Source organism: Struthio camelus, chromosome 1 (assembly GCF_040807025.1).
Source record: "Struthio camelus isolate bStrCam1 chromosome 1, bStrCam1.hap1, whole genome shotgun sequence".
In the NCBI taxonomy this organism is placed as follows: Eukaryota; Metazoa; Chordata; class Aves; order Struthioniformes; family Struthionidae; genus Struthio; species Struthio camelus.
This window is the reverse complement of record NC_090942.1, coordinates 57,940,595-57,955,272: the sequence shown is the minus strand read 5'-3', so window position 1 is coordinate 57,955,272 and position 14,678 is coordinate 57,940,595. Positions and strand designations below refer to the sequence as shown.

Sequence of the window (14,678 nt, the reverse complement as noted above, 5' to 3'; positions counted from 1 at the left end):
ACAACACAGTCTTGCATGCAATTGTACTGACACAGCTGAGGGGTGGTAGGCTGTGAAAGGGGTGAGTGAGAGGAGAGAACCTATGAAACCACGCAGCCTGTGTTACGACACGCCGCCCTTGTCTCTTAAGGCATGATTTTCTTCTACACTCAGAAAAAAAAAATGTTGTCCTGTCCCTCTCTGCAAGATATAGACTATCTGGGAGTTCTCACGTACTTCTTTAATTACCCCATGGCCTGTCTGAGGACATAAGTTGTTTTTGCATAGTTTTGTCCCTGTTTCCTTTCCTGTTCACTGTCTCATGATGACATGTTCCTTCCCTGTATGACACCAAAGTCAAAGCAACTAGCAAACTTCATTTTGCATTGCTGTAACTGCTGCACACTTGAAACAGCGAGCAGCAGGAAGACTGTATTTGACTGGGAGAAGGGGCTTGCATCGTTGATATGTGTATGTGTGTACTACAGAGTGCCATGAGCAATGTCTCAGCTCGCTCTGACGTGCTGAGAGGACCAATGTGTGGGACAAATGACAACGTAATCTCCAGGGCCATCACAACCATCTTCAGGGAACCGGATGTTATGAGAAGGCAGTAAACAGGGTTGAGGAAGAGTCTTTCCAGGATGTCAGGTGTAAGTGAAGGAGAGAAGAGGATAGGAAGAGTGCTACTTTTCCTTTAGTGGAAAGAGTGCTTAGTCCAGTAGTGCTAAGAAGTTTAAATTATGGTTTCTGAGAGTGTCTGAAGGAGTGTGCTGAGGCATCTCTGGAACCGTGGAAATTCCTACAGTGAGTCTAGTTTTATCTGGGGAGAGGAGAAGAGAGCTACAAGTAGGCCCAGTACAACTGAAGGATACAAAGAATATTCAATAGAGTCCAGTGGAGTTAGAAATCCAGCTTTAAGTTTTCTTTAGCATGCATTACTGAACCCTTGTGATGTCCGAGTACTTCTCAGATAAAATTAAATTGGTGTCTCATAGCCCATTATTGGATTTCAGTAGAGTTTTCTACTCCTCTCTGAGCAGATCTTCTTTTAGACCGGGGGCTGGAGAATTATATAATTATGCTGCTATTAGTATTATGGTAGTTACAGTAAGAACAATCTGTTCAAGTGAAGGGTTTTATAATGGACTCTGAAGGTGTTCGGATGCTGGGTTATTCTGGTGACTTCTGGAAGAGCAGTCTTGAGCTAAAACCCTGTCAACGAAGACTGCTTTATCTCCAGGTCCTGTGTGCTCTGTACTAAAGGTTGAGAGCCGCTTTGTCCGAGGGTGTGCAGCTATCTTGCTGTGGTTGGAGATGAGACACCTAAATAGCCCAGACCTAGCCCACCAAAGAGCAGGACAGTAGAAACAGTGAAAGCCCATGGAAGGTGTGGAGTCCAAAGGTACTGTGCCTCTGGGATTCCTTTTCCTTGGGGAGATGGGCAGCTACAATATTTAAAAAGCTAGAGGCTCGGCATTGCATCCATCTTAGTTTCTATATACAGCAGATTGTAGCTGCTGGCTTGGAGAACGCGGCACAGGGACTATTGTGTCCAGAGGTTTCCTACAAGAGTGCATAGGAGAGGAAACACCTTTTTTTCTTTTTCACCATAGATACTATGCATCAGTTGAGGCTTAACAAGGCCTTGAACACAAACCTGCAGCTTATGGTTGACTTTATATCATGTGTCTACCTTCAGCGGAAGAGGAAAGGCAAAGTCTTGGTTTCTCAGTTGTGCACTTGCCCTTCCCTGGCCAACCTTGTCTCAGCCTTGAGTAGATTCACTATTTAGCTGTTTTTTCTATATCCAGGTTTTCTCCTGGCTTGATGTCACCTATTGCTGGTGTATAAATGTCATATCTGGAAGTCAAATGGATGCAATGGTCATGTACCATTGAGAACAGTGACCTCATGTCTCCTGCCTTTTCCAGGCTGCCTCGCCTTACTGTTGAAAGGGAGGGAAGATGCTTAGGATAGAGCCTAGTTTTCCCTTTGCCTGAGCTAGGTCCTCTTGAAGAGTAACTGTGCTGGATGGTTTTGCTCCTACTAGTTGGGCTGGCAGTGAGTCAGTGGCACCTTGTGGTCAGTTGCCTCAAAGCTGCAAAGGAAGTGCATAGCATGAGCTATTACTGTTCGACATTAGTGCTGTGGGCAATAGCTCTTAGTAAAGGTCATGGAAGGATGTTGCATTCCCTTCCTGAAATGTGAATGGAAGGCAATATGGACCTATCTGCATTCAATCCACCTTGCACTGCGACCCTGTCAGAACTTCCTGCTAATGTCCTCATTGCCTGCAGTCCCTGAAAATACCATGGCATAAGTCAGAAATGCTGAGCCCTTGCTGTTGTCTGGTAATGCTTCCCTCCACTTGCCCGACTGTCCAGCTTTGTAAAAGGATATGCTTCTCTTCCTATCCTAAAGCAAAGCAGAGTCCTGCTGTCCCTGAGCTAGTTACTTTTCAGCTGTAGACAAATGGTAGTTTTATAGTTTCTCCTTACTCCCATGGGTGTTTGCAGGACAAAAGTAATTTGAGATTTTAGTGTTTTGAGGTACTGTAGCGCCAGTGTGTGTTTATTCCTGTGCCCTGTGAATGGCTGGTAGATATAGTACTTCAAGAGTGTAGAGCCCATTCACGTTTATCTCCAACCAGAGTGGAGAGCGAGTTTGGCCCTCAGCATGGACTGGGGGAAATTATGTTGGATTTTTGTCCTGCCACATGCAAGCAGCTCTAATTTGAGTTGTTGCTTTGTGTCAAAGTGGCCTAGTGATGGGCAAATATGTTACTGCATGGGTGTTCAAGGGGTAACTGGAGGCACAGGAGATGAGTATCTGTATATCAGGGGAAAAAACAAAGCATCTGCTCTGACTTGTCCTCTACAGCAATCTTTCTCCTGTAACCACAGGAGAAGCATAGAGAGTCCTGAGTCGTGAGCCCTAATGCACCAGAGGCTGAAGTATTGTGCATCCAACGGCCCGTTGCATGGCCTCTTGCCAGTGTCCTCCAGAAGAGAACATAAGGACTGGTGAATTGCCAGGTCTTAGTTGTGCGTATCTTTCTCTCTGGCTCCTTGAAATCAGGATATGATTTCAGGATGGTATAAATCAACTGGTCACTTGATATAATGGCAAAGTAAAACTGTAACAGGTGCCTGGGAATAACTCATATGCACACCACCCCTATCTTTCCTCCTTCTCTGAAAGCCATTCCCCAGCATGGTAGAGACTTACCACTTCTTCAAGTGAGGAAATATCACTGTGATCCTTTAAAAAAAGAAGCTTTCAGCTTCTCTTGCTGCATAACTAACTGCATGTTCTCTAAAGTGCTTTGTCTGAATGGGGCTGACTGTCCATACTCTTCCCAGCCTTTTCCTCTACTTGAGCATTAAAGTTTTTTTTGTCATTGTTTTTAACTTGACAGCAACTTGATCTCTCTTCCTGAGATCAAGTTGACTCTTTTTTTCCCTCCTCACTCAAAATTGTCAAAAGGGAAGCATCTCTTCTTGCTGTTTTCTGTGTTCTTGGTAGCTGATGGCTGCTTTGTGACAGAGCAGCTGGGGTCCTTTATGACAAGCTGAGATGTCTTCCTGACTGGTACCTCCTTTCTAATTTCCACCACACATGAATGCTTTGGATGGGGAAGGTGGGTAATAATGTCTTCCTCCCCTGCTGGCCTTTGTCTCCAATTAGCTATCACTCAAAGACATATCTTTCACTGTAGTGCTGATCAGAGGATATGGGAAGGGATACGTGACTGATGGTTTTGAGCATCTCAGCCCACCCAAGGGTGGATGAGCTCTCTTCCTCCCTGACAGAGGAATCCCTGACATGGGAGAATGGAGATGACTCCAGGGAAGAGGATTTGAAGGGGATAGAGTTGTATTCTTCACTTACCTCCTTTTAGGAGGGGATAGGAAATGGGTTCCTCTTCCATTCCTTCACAAAGGCAGCCGAAATTGCCTCCTGGGAAATATCAGTAGCACAACAGCAGAGGGTACTGCAGGGCCAGCTTGTTTTGGCAGTGTGCACCAGCCCAGCTCTCCCAGACGCAGGCTGCAATAACAGGGAAGCAACGCAGCCATGCAAGGGCTGAGTTTTGCCAGTGGGTGAAGAGCTGCAGAGCCGTGTGCTGGGCCTGTCAGATACTGATGTATGCAAATGTCAAGTGAGGAAAATAGGCTTTGCTCCTAAAACCGTGTGCCCTGCTATGTTGACATGGCACTCCAGATCTCAGAAAGTGAAGCAGCCTGTTAAATGTCAAGAGTTATGACCTTTGTCTGGGAATTTCACAAGACGCAGAGCATCTCAGCCATCTGGGGAGGAGATGGAGGCCTGTCTCGGGTGTGCGACTCCTTCGGTTTTTGTCCTCTGAACTGGGCTGACCCAGGGGAGGCTGGCTGCAGCAAACACACGTCTATGTGCTGCAGGACTCAGAATGAATCTGGCATTGCCTGGCAGCCGGTGGGATTGGTCTCCATCTGACCAAGGACTTTGCATTTGATAGAGACCTGGTGTCTGGAGGTGATGCCTCAGAGAAAGCACAAGACACCTGATAGGAGATAACTGCACAGGAATTTACCAGCGAGGGATGTTTTCCCCTAACAGCGAGTCACTACTAATTTAGTCTTTTCAGCTTCCTTGTGCTCTTCTTTCCCCAAACATAGGGACAAACCGGTGACATGTAAGGAAGAGGCTCTGGGTGCTCCTCTGCTCTGCAAATAACCTCACTGCTCCAGCGATAAACGGAGCCTTTAAAAAAACATTTTAACCCTGGACACAACGAGATGCCCTCGGGGCGGGGAGGGAGGTCTTCAGCAGTATGTTTTGCCTCGATGAAGAAAATGTTACAGCGAACCCCCAGAACGGACGGCTTGCAGCCAAACGCCCCGGCCCTCACGGCTGGCCCAGCGCAGGGACGACTTCCTCAGAGGCCAGCTGCGGCACAGCAGCAGACGGGCGAGAGGCAGGCGGTGATGGCGGGGCGTGGGAGGCCCGAGCCCGGGCAGCTGCTGGAGGCTATTTCCTCCCCCCACCCAGCCCGGCTGGGCTGACAAGATGGCGGGCGCTGGGCCTGGCGGCGTTCTTAGCTTCACTCTCCCTTTGCAGCAGGGCAGGAGCAGGGCAATGAGCGAAGCCAGCCCAAGGGGATCCGGGTCACGTTGTTGGGGTCCTCAGCCAGCCAGCGTTTTCCCCACAAACCCGTCGGAAAGAAGCTCTCGGGGGCACACTGCGTGTCGTGAGGCTCTCGGCGACGTCTCTGGCGCCGCGGCAGGAGCGATTTGCGCCGGCTCTGTGAGGTCTCCAGTGCCGCCGCGGGCCCCTGAGGCTGGGGCACCCTGCTGCCAGGCTCATCTGCTGTCCCGCTGCAGCGGCGCGCTCGCCAGGTGCCTGCCAGTGCCTGTGAAACGCCGCTGGTGCTGCCGATCCCATTTGGCTGGTTTCCATGTTGTAAATGCAACGTCTCAAAGGTCTGAGGGGTTCCCGATGCACCGAAGATATCAAGACCCACAATAAACGTTAGCAAATGGGGTTGCTGCCTCCTTTTTCTTCCATGGCAACGCTGTTAACTTTTCTGCCAGCTTCAGGCTGCTCTCCTCCCCTTTGGAACAAAATAACCTTGTTGCTAAAGGCTGAAGTCTCCCCCTAACCGCACCATTTCACCAGGCGGTGCTCGTCCCTGTCAGCCGCAGGGTTTTGTCAGGGCCACCGCAGAGCCGCGTCCCCACGAGCTGCATCGCCCAGCACGCGGGCGGCAGAGGAACGGATGGCTGGGTGCTTTGGGGCAGGAGATGGGACAAGCGGTGCCTTGTGACTGCCATGCAGCAGGTTTGGTTCAGGGAGATGGAAAACATAGGGCTGGAAATGGGATTTGAGGGAAGGAAGCCTTGGAAGTTCTCCAGAGGCCATTGGCACGGGGGGACAGTGTGAGCGAACAGCGAGATTGCTGAAAGGGGACCACAAAGTGTCCAGAAATGTCTGATGCTGAGTTATAAGGTATAGATGGAGATGGCCAGTCTATCAGAGCCCTCTATGAAGATCCACGTGTGTTTTTCTTTGCTCGGTTGCCTTATTTCTAAGCACTTTATGGCTTTTCACTGTAGTATTGAAGTCTCTCCAAGTTAATAAGTAAACGTGCTTTGTTATATTTCACTTACTGCCCTCAGAAGTGGCAAGAGAAGACTGGAGGTTTCTTCCCTCCGCTCCCACCCCTGGGACACGTGTCAGCCCTGAGGAGAGCTGGGCTGGGGGAAAAGGGAGAGCCTAAGTGAAGGGCTTTGCATTCCGCCCCAATGCAGCGTGGTCTGCACTCATCTGTGTCTCACTGGGCAGTATGGTCCCTTACGTGAGTCTGCCTCCCGTGAAGGTGTCACCTAACCCAGACGTCTGTGTTCGACAGAGGTTTTTATTAACGACTGCGCGGGATGCGTCATTCCCGTACAAGAACTTTGGTCCTTAGAGGGGGAGGAGGAGCCGGATCCTGCACGCAGAAGTGGCACCCGCAGCCGCGGAGCCCTGATGAGCCACCCCACCTTGGCAGCCTGCATGGCAGAGAGGTCCAGCTGGTGCGTTTTGGGCATGCTTCCTTCCTTATGGGGGGCTTTGCTGAGGCTTGATTTGCAGAGGTGGAAGGGGGTCTCTCTATGTCTTTGCACAGAGGGTTTTGTGCTGCCGGGGGGGAGCGTATAGCCTCCATGTTGCAAAGGGTATTTGCCTGACCGTGTTCCACCATTCACCTTCTCCTAAACCTTCTGGTTTTGGCGGAGGGAGTCCCTCCTTCCCTAAACAGTAAAATGCCCTTTCTTATTTCCCTTGGTAAAGCATTGATTGAGGTTAGAGCTTCTGTCTTTTTCTTTCTTTCTTTCTTTCTTTTCATTTTTTTTCTAGGTTGTAGTCTTCAATCACTTTTCTGTCTGACAGCAGCGCTGCACTACCAGCATGGACTGGAGGAGGGGAGGTGGTAGAGAGAGGGAATGGAGGCTGTATTTCTTACTCTTTGGAGAAAAGGGCTGAGTTCTTGCTGGCCTGGCATGGATCTGTCACCATAGTACAGTATTACCAGCAGAGACAGCTAGATGTATATTTAAGCCACCTTGGTCCAGATGCAAAATGCTCAGCATCTGGTTCACAGAAAATAAAAAGCAAAGTGGAAAATATGGAGGCATAGAGAACCTCAAAAGGAGGGGAGGAGAGTAAAAGAGAAACTTAATTTTTTTTTTCTGTTCCCCATACAGAATCAGGTAGCTTTTCCTGGGAGCAAGGGTTTTTTAGGGTGTGTGTTGTGAGTAAACCCTGAAAAGATCTGCAGAGTGTAGGTACTTGCTAGGTTCTGGGAGACTGGCTAATGATCCCCATCCTTTAAAATCTGAGTCTTCTCATACATTGGTGATGTTTTCAGTTGTTTCAACTGTGAACCCCTACTCCCTCTCCTCCCTCTTGCTCTCTGCTCTCTCTTCATCTTCCCCCACACCTGTGGTGGTACAAGACCCGAGGAGGCCTGCATTTATTGTTTCCACGAATGAATAGGGACAAATCTGCCAACTGCGGTGACTTCACTAGATTGTGAATCCCTGTTTTTCTGCATTTCCCTTCCTTCTACCTTCTCGCCAGTACCTTTCTTCTCTTTGTGAGGTTAAAAGACTCTGTCTGATCTAGAAGAGGTTCAACTCGGTGTAACCTAGCCAAGACAAAAGGCCTGTTGAAGATGGCAGAGGGTGGGGGAAGTTGTTTTGGACTCAAGTCTCAAAGGATGCATCCTGAATTTGGACTAGGTTTGTGGCGTTCCCAATCTGTCTTTCTACTAGTGGTAATTTTTTGCACACCAGTAGCTGCTGAATATGACTTTTCTTTTCATGGCTTTTCCACAGGATGAAGATGAGACGCCATAAGCTCTTTCTGACTCTCTGCATGGCTGGTCTCTGCCTCATCTCCTTCTTGCACTTCCTCAAGGCCCTTTCCTATGTCACCTTCCCCCGGGAGCTAGCTTCACTTAGTCCCAACCTCGTCTCCAGCTTCTTTTGGAACAATGCACCTGTCACACCTCAGGTTAGCCCTGAGCCAGGGGGTGCAGAGTTCCTCCGCACACCCCTGTACTCCCACTCCCCCTTGCTCCAGCCCCTACCTCCCAGCAGAGCCAGCGAAGAGCTGCACAGAGTTGAGTTTGTGCTCCCAGAAGATACAACAGAATATTTTGTCCGTACCAAAGCTGGTGGCGTTTGCTTTAAACCAGGCACCAAGGTGTTGGAGAAGCCACCCGTGGGAGGGCGGCCAGAGGAGCGAGCAGATGGCGCTGCCTCAGGGCGGCCCGCTCGCAAGCCGCTAAGTGCCAGCGGGGCCAAGCGGCGCAAGTGGGTAGAGTGTGTGTGCTTGCCAGGCTGGCATGGCCCAAGCTGTGGGGTCCCCACTGTAGTCCAGTACTCCAACCTGCCCACCAAGGACCGCCTCGTGCCACGTGAGATCCCCCGGCGGGTCATCAACGCTATCAATGTCAATCATGAGTTTGACCTGCTGGATGTCCGCTTCCACGAGCTGGGAGACGTGGTGGACGCCTTTGTGGTATGTGAGTCGAACTTCACGGCCTATGGTGAGCCACGGCCCCTCAAGTTCCGCGAGATGCTCCTCAATGGCTCCTTCGACTACATCCGCCACAAGGTGCTCTACGTCTTCCTGGACCATTTTCCCCCCGGTGGCCGCCAGGACGGCTGGATTGCTGATGATTACCTGCGCACCTTTCTCACCCGGGATGGTGTCTCTCGCCTCCGCAACCTACGCCCGGATGATGTCTTCATCATCGATGATGCCGATGAGATCCCAGCCCGCGATGGTGTCCTCTTCCTCAAGCTCTATGACGGCTGGACAGAGCCTTTTGCCTTTCACATGCGGAAGTCACTCTACGGCTTCTTCTGGAAGCAACCAGGTACCTTGGAGGTGGTTTCAGGCTGCACCATGGGAATGCTACAGGCTGTGTATGCCACCGATGGGATCCGTCTGCGGCGCCGTGAGTATTACACCATGCCTGGCTTCCGGCAGTATGAGAACAGCACAGGACACATCCTGGTGCAGTGGTCGCTGGGCAGCCCCCTCCACTTTGCTGGCTGGCACTGCTCCTGGTGTTTCACACCGGAGGGGATCTACTTCAAGCTGGTATCAGCCCAGAATGGGGACTTCCCCCGCTGGGGTGACTATGAGGATAAACGAGACCTCAATTATATTCGAGAGCTGATCCGGACTGGTGGCTGGTTTGATGGTTCTACGCAGGAGTATCCACCCGCTGACCCCAAGGAGCAGATGTACGCTCCCAAATACCTGCTGAAGAACTACCAACGATTCCACTACTTGTTGGAGAACCCCTACCGAAGAGCAGAAGGGCCTGGGTGAGGCCACTGGGACTTGCACAGGAAATTGGAACTTTACAACAAAGGGAGAGTCGTGTGTTTTGTTAGTTCTTTTCTTTTTTTTGTTTTCTTTGATTCCAGGTGGGGTGTACCATTTCTCGGCAGTCTCTGCCGTCCCTTTCTTCTCTTCTTCCCTTCCTCCCAGGGTGATGCTTGGGGGCAAGAACTCCTGAGTCGCATAAAGGGAGGCCTGGGCAGGGGAAGAAGAGAAGCTGGGGACCTACTCTGGGAGTAGCATAAAGACTTTCCTGCATCTCCTAAACCTGTCCTGCTGGCTGGAGAGAATCTTTGCAGCCAGCTAGTGGGTTTTCCTCTGTGGGAGACTGGTAGGATCCCATGGGGAGAGAGGGCAGCTGTTCCCGTCCACCCTCGTCCTTTGTGGATCGGAGCAAGCACAGATGTGAGCCTGGACTATTCAGTGAGCGTGTGAGTCAGCAGGCACAAAACAATGTGAGTGGCCATGCGTGCAGATGTGTGTCACAGGCATTTTTTGGATGTGTGAATGTGCAAAAGCATCTAAGTATGCGTTTATTTTTTGTATACCTCTATATTCAAAGAGTGTTTTGGGGACGATAACTCCTTTGCTTTCAAGGTGTTCTCCCCAACACATAGCCTCCTCCCACAGACTTAACACATCTATCCTGGGCCAGAACTTGGCCTAATGCGCTGTCAGTCCTGGAGCAGGCAGATAGGGGAAGTGGAGGAGAAAGCTGGGGTTTTTTTACTTCTTTTTCACCCCTGCCCCCACAACACTGCACTGGCTTGGCCCATAGAACCTGAAGCATCTTTCTTGCAGGACATGATTTCTGCAGGGCTGGGATAAGCTGCAGGGGACTTAATCAGATGGTGGGAATGTATGTTTACAAGTGCATGGTTTCCTATGTGCATGAGTGCTAACATGCATGGTTTTGGTATGCACGTGGGCGTTTGTTACCAGTACTGGGTGGGGGGAAGGGAACGTAGTTGGGCTTGGGTGCCTGTGTATCCATAGATGCCAAAACATGGTGGGATCTGGAAGCTATGATCTCCATCTAGGCATGGATTACGTTTCAGGGAATGCATAGGAGAAAGCATTGGCTCCACATACCGGTGCTACACACATGGGATGGTTGCATGCTGGCTCTGGCCGTGTGCAACCCTGTAGGCTGGGCCTATTGCTGCTTACAGAGGGGGTAGAACACATGTGCTGGCTATTCCTTCTTGCCATGAGGTAAACTGGAGGAAAAAGGAGAAAGGCAAAGCCTCGAGTCAGCCAATGGGTGTTGTGGGGAGACACAAAACATGCCAAGGTGTAGGACCCATCTGTCTGCTCTTGGGATGTGAGGGAGCTCATGGAGAAAGGGCCCATAAGCAGGATTCCCCTGGGACCAAGAGGCTGTTTTAAGATGACCAGGCAATCCAGAGAGGATGTGCAGCCCACACTTGCAGCCTGGGCCATGCAGATGAGATCATGCAGAGGAGAGGGAAACAGGGATGAAACTAGTTGCAGCTGGTTGGTGAGTGTCTACTCAGAATTCACCAGCAATGGATAGTCAGGATCTGGCTTGTCCGTGTCTCAGATTTAATCAGTTCATTGAGGAGGCAGCTCTCTGCTTCCACCCTTACCTCTCTTCCTTAGCAAGCAAATGGCTTGACAGGGTGCCTGGAGGCCAGACTGTAGCGGGCAGAGCATGAAAAACATGGTGAGCTTGCTCTGTTAGCTTTACAGTGGAAAGACTGGGTCATGTTCCAAACAGAGACGTGAGGATCATGCAGAGGAGGAGGAGGAAAATATTGGCCATAAGGAAGAGCAACCCAGACATCAGGCCAGCTGTGCTGAAGCAGGAGGGTTTCCATTGCTGTTAACTCACGCCATCAGGGCTCCATATTCTTCTGTTGTCCAGCGCATTCTCTCCCTCATGCCTCATTCCCATTTCTGTATCTCTCTCTCTGTCCTTCCTATTCCCCTCTCCAGAGAATTGAAAAACAACAACAAAAATAACTTGGTTCCCTAATAAGACCGAGTCAGGAACTAGAGGTACAGAATCAAGATGAACACCTTTGTTGTTGTTCAAACTGCGATCGAGTTTGTTTTAGCACCTTCCACATCTCACGTGCAATGACAGCTGATTAAAAGAACTAAAGGACCCTTTTTCTTTCCTTTTTTTTTTTTTTTTTTAAATCACTGTTCTCACTTCTGCTGCATGCCCTCCACAGGCAGAAAAGCCCCTTTGGGAAGTGAGCAGAGGGTCCTATAGCCAGAACGCTCTTTCCCCAAAGAGAAGCTGTGGCTCTTCTGTGGCTCTTCTTCCCCTTCCCATGCATGAGCTTCCGTGGGGATTTTTAGCATGCTACAAGTCATATTTTCGTTGCTGGGCTATGGCCCTTGCCTCTTAGGAGTTTCAGTTGAGCCCACAGCTGCAATATCTGGATCTCCTGCACAGACTCCTCCCTTATTTGTTCCATAGTTCTCTTCTTCCCCCTCTGAGTTCCTTCTCCCTTCTCCTACCCACCTGGGCAAGAAGAAAAGGTCCCACTGGAGCTGGGTAAGAACAGAGCCAGGAGTCTTCTACATGACTGCCTGGCACTGTGTCCCTCCTGGACTTTCCCACTTTCTTATTCTTAGGAAATTAAATTTAAAACAGGCTTCTGTTGTGGGAGAGGGAAGGGACTTTACAGATGAAGTACTTTTTTTTTTTTTTTCCCTCAAGAATCATTTAAACATCCTTTGGTTAAGGCCAAACCAGTCGGTTTCTGTTGTCTAATTTGTCTGGCTAACCCTATGTTTATTTTCCTTAGGGAATTAGAGTACTTGTCATTAAAAATCTTTCTTGTCCCTTGGAGGGTGAAGACGTGCAAGCTGACTTTTGCACATTGATTTCCCAAGGTGGTGGCTTGCCCTCTGTCCAGCCTTTGTATGCACTGCTTAGCCAAGGACCTCGATGGTCTGTGCTCAGAGGGGAGGCAGCAAAGTCAGAATCATCCTCCACAGGAGGGAATCCAGAGCGGGTGGGTGCATGGGGTGGTGAGAGATGCAAAGGAGGGAGGCAGGTTTGTATCGGACCCTGATCCTCATTTCCCTGTGCCGAACTCTTTTGGGGTGAGCGTTGAGGCCCTTTGATCATGTCTGAACCAGGCACTGAGGTTTGAGAAGGGAAGGAATAAAAAGCCTGTACCTGCCTCCAGGATGGGCCTGGGATCAGATCTCAAGAGCCTGCCGCGGGTTGGGTTTTTCAGCTACAAGCTGCTCAGCCAAGCGCTGGCTGCCTCTCCTAGAGCGAGGCATCCAGTGGAGGGGTGGGCAGGCTGGTGTTAGCAGAGGGCTGTCAGCCTTTCCCTGCAGTCCTGTTCAGCTTGACAGCTCTGTGCTGTTTGTACCCAGGAATCTTTTCACCTTCAAATTAAGTGGTGCAAGGGAGGGCTGGAGAGCAGGAGCAGCAGCATATGGCATCCCTGCACTGCACGCTCTTCTGTTGCTCTGCCTGCCTCATCTCACCTGCCTTTCCAGCTGCTGAGGCTCTTCCTTTCCTCTCCACCAAGAAGGGTTGTATGTCTGTGCATGGGCAGGATATGGGACCTGCATTGGTGGACCTGCAGCGGGTGAGTTTGCTAAAGCAGGGGGGGAGAGGGAGGTTCTCTGCCTTTGTCTCTCCAGGGGACTGGGGGTAATGTGGTGCCCAAAACGTGCTGGACAGAAAAGAGGAGGTGGCTTTGTGCCTGTGTGGTTGGTACGAAGGACAACATGCTCAAGTCCACTCTTGCTGTTGCTTTCTCTGATTCCTGTGTCCTGCTGAGGTGCTTTGTGTCGTGCAGCTCAGACTGTCCCGTTCGTTGTGCCTCTGTGGTGAGTAAACGAAGGGGACCTTGCGGCCTCCAGGTGACGCATGATTTGGAGGGGAAAGAGTGTCAGAACAGAACAGGTATCAATTTTTTCCTGGTTATTCTCTTTCGGTGTGTCCTTGTGGGATAATATTGTCTTTTCCCCTCCCAAAACCACCCCAGGCTGTGTCCTCATTTCCCTGCTCCTGCCAGCAATCTCTGTGGCTGCTATGCCTCTGCACTGTGAAGACACTAGTCCAGGGTCAGCCCTGGTCTTGTTAGTGAGCACTGGTGGTTAAGAGAGAAGGAAAGGCTCATTCTGGCTTCATGGACCTCAAACCTTGGTGAGAAAGGAGGGAAGAGACTGGGAGACTGGGTCCTGAATCCCTCCATCCCCCACACCTCCAGACCCTCTTAATATGGAAACCAAGGGGGAGGTGGAGGTAAGAGGGTGGCAGGAGGGGCTCAGATCCAGCATCGAGAAGGGAGAGGTGTTTCTAATGCAATACACTGACAGTTAAGGCTTTGGGGACTACACATAATGGCTTAAGAAGGGATCTGAAATACTCTGAAACTAAGCATTCAAACCACTGTTTTCTTCCTGTGAGGATGATGATGCAGTATCATCCTGGGGGTGGTCCAGAAGCACTTCCTAGACTAGGGTCCGCCTGGTCTCGCTAGTAGTGTTGCTCCTGGGGTGACCCCAAAACACCCTGTTTTGGCAAAAGAATGCGTGGACTTGCCAAAAAAAAAAAAAAAAAAAGAAAAGGGAAAAAAAAAAGAAAGAAAGTGGCTGCAAAGCTCCTTTCAACTCTGTAATTTATAAACAGCAAGTAATAATGAATTTTTTGTAAGGATAAATCAAATGTACATTCTGAAATCATTTTCTCTGTAAATGGTTGGATTTCATTTCACCCTTAAAGGGATGCTTAAAAGGAGGAGAATAATAATAATAAAAATAAAAAAAAATTACAAAGGATGAAAGGAAACCAGCATGTGTGTGTGTGACAGATTTTATTTCTGATTGTCTAGCAAAGGAACCACTGGCAAATGGAGTGAGGGAAGTTGCTGCTTCCTGCTGATTTGGGATTTTGGTGCCTCTCCTCCTTCCTTCAGTACAAACAGGATGAAGGTGGGTCCGAGTCAGACCTAATCTTCTGCATGTCACGGCAGCATGAGCATATACAGGCACACTTGAGGGGAAAAACAGCTGCCACATTGCTCTTTAAAGAGCTAAGAGAGGAAAAGGTGGTGGTCATGGGAACCAAAGTCACCACTCAGGAGATGGTTCCTCATCACCAGCTCCTTCCTTCTCCCTTCACAGCGTCCACTTTTAAATAAAGCTGTGGAAACTCTGGAGCCCCAAGTTATCCCATAACCTTCCCACTGGGGAAACTTCTCTCTGGTGGTTAACTTCCTGTATGAGGTACAAGAGAACATGCCCTCCTTGATTTTTATCCTATCCAATGTAATCTTGGCTATTGCTGTTACTCAGTATCAAAGCCCAGT

At 49.8% G+C, this 14,678-nt stretch overlaps 1 protein-coding gene across 7 annotated transcripts in view; it reads left to right on the top strand.

Annotated features, from left to right (window-relative positions):
• MGAT3 (beta-1,4-mannosyl-glycoprotein 4-beta-N-acetylglucosaminyltransferase) overlaps positions 1–14,162 on the top strand; it is a 28,219-nt gene extending 14,057 nt beyond the window's left edge. For 4 of the 7 annotated variants that reach the window (XM_068941635.1, XM_068941652.1, XM_068941676.1 and 1 more), the window contains exon 2: positions 7,845–14,162. In XM_068941635.1, coding sequence (XP_068797736.1) covers positions 7,845–9,354 — 1,510 coding nt within the window. In that variant the 3' untranslated portion in view covers positions 9,355–14,162. The other 3 variants (XM_068941626.1, XM_068941641.1, XM_009665238.2) reach the window with 2 other exon arrangements.
• Positions 14,163–14,678: the final 516 nt, after the last annotated feature.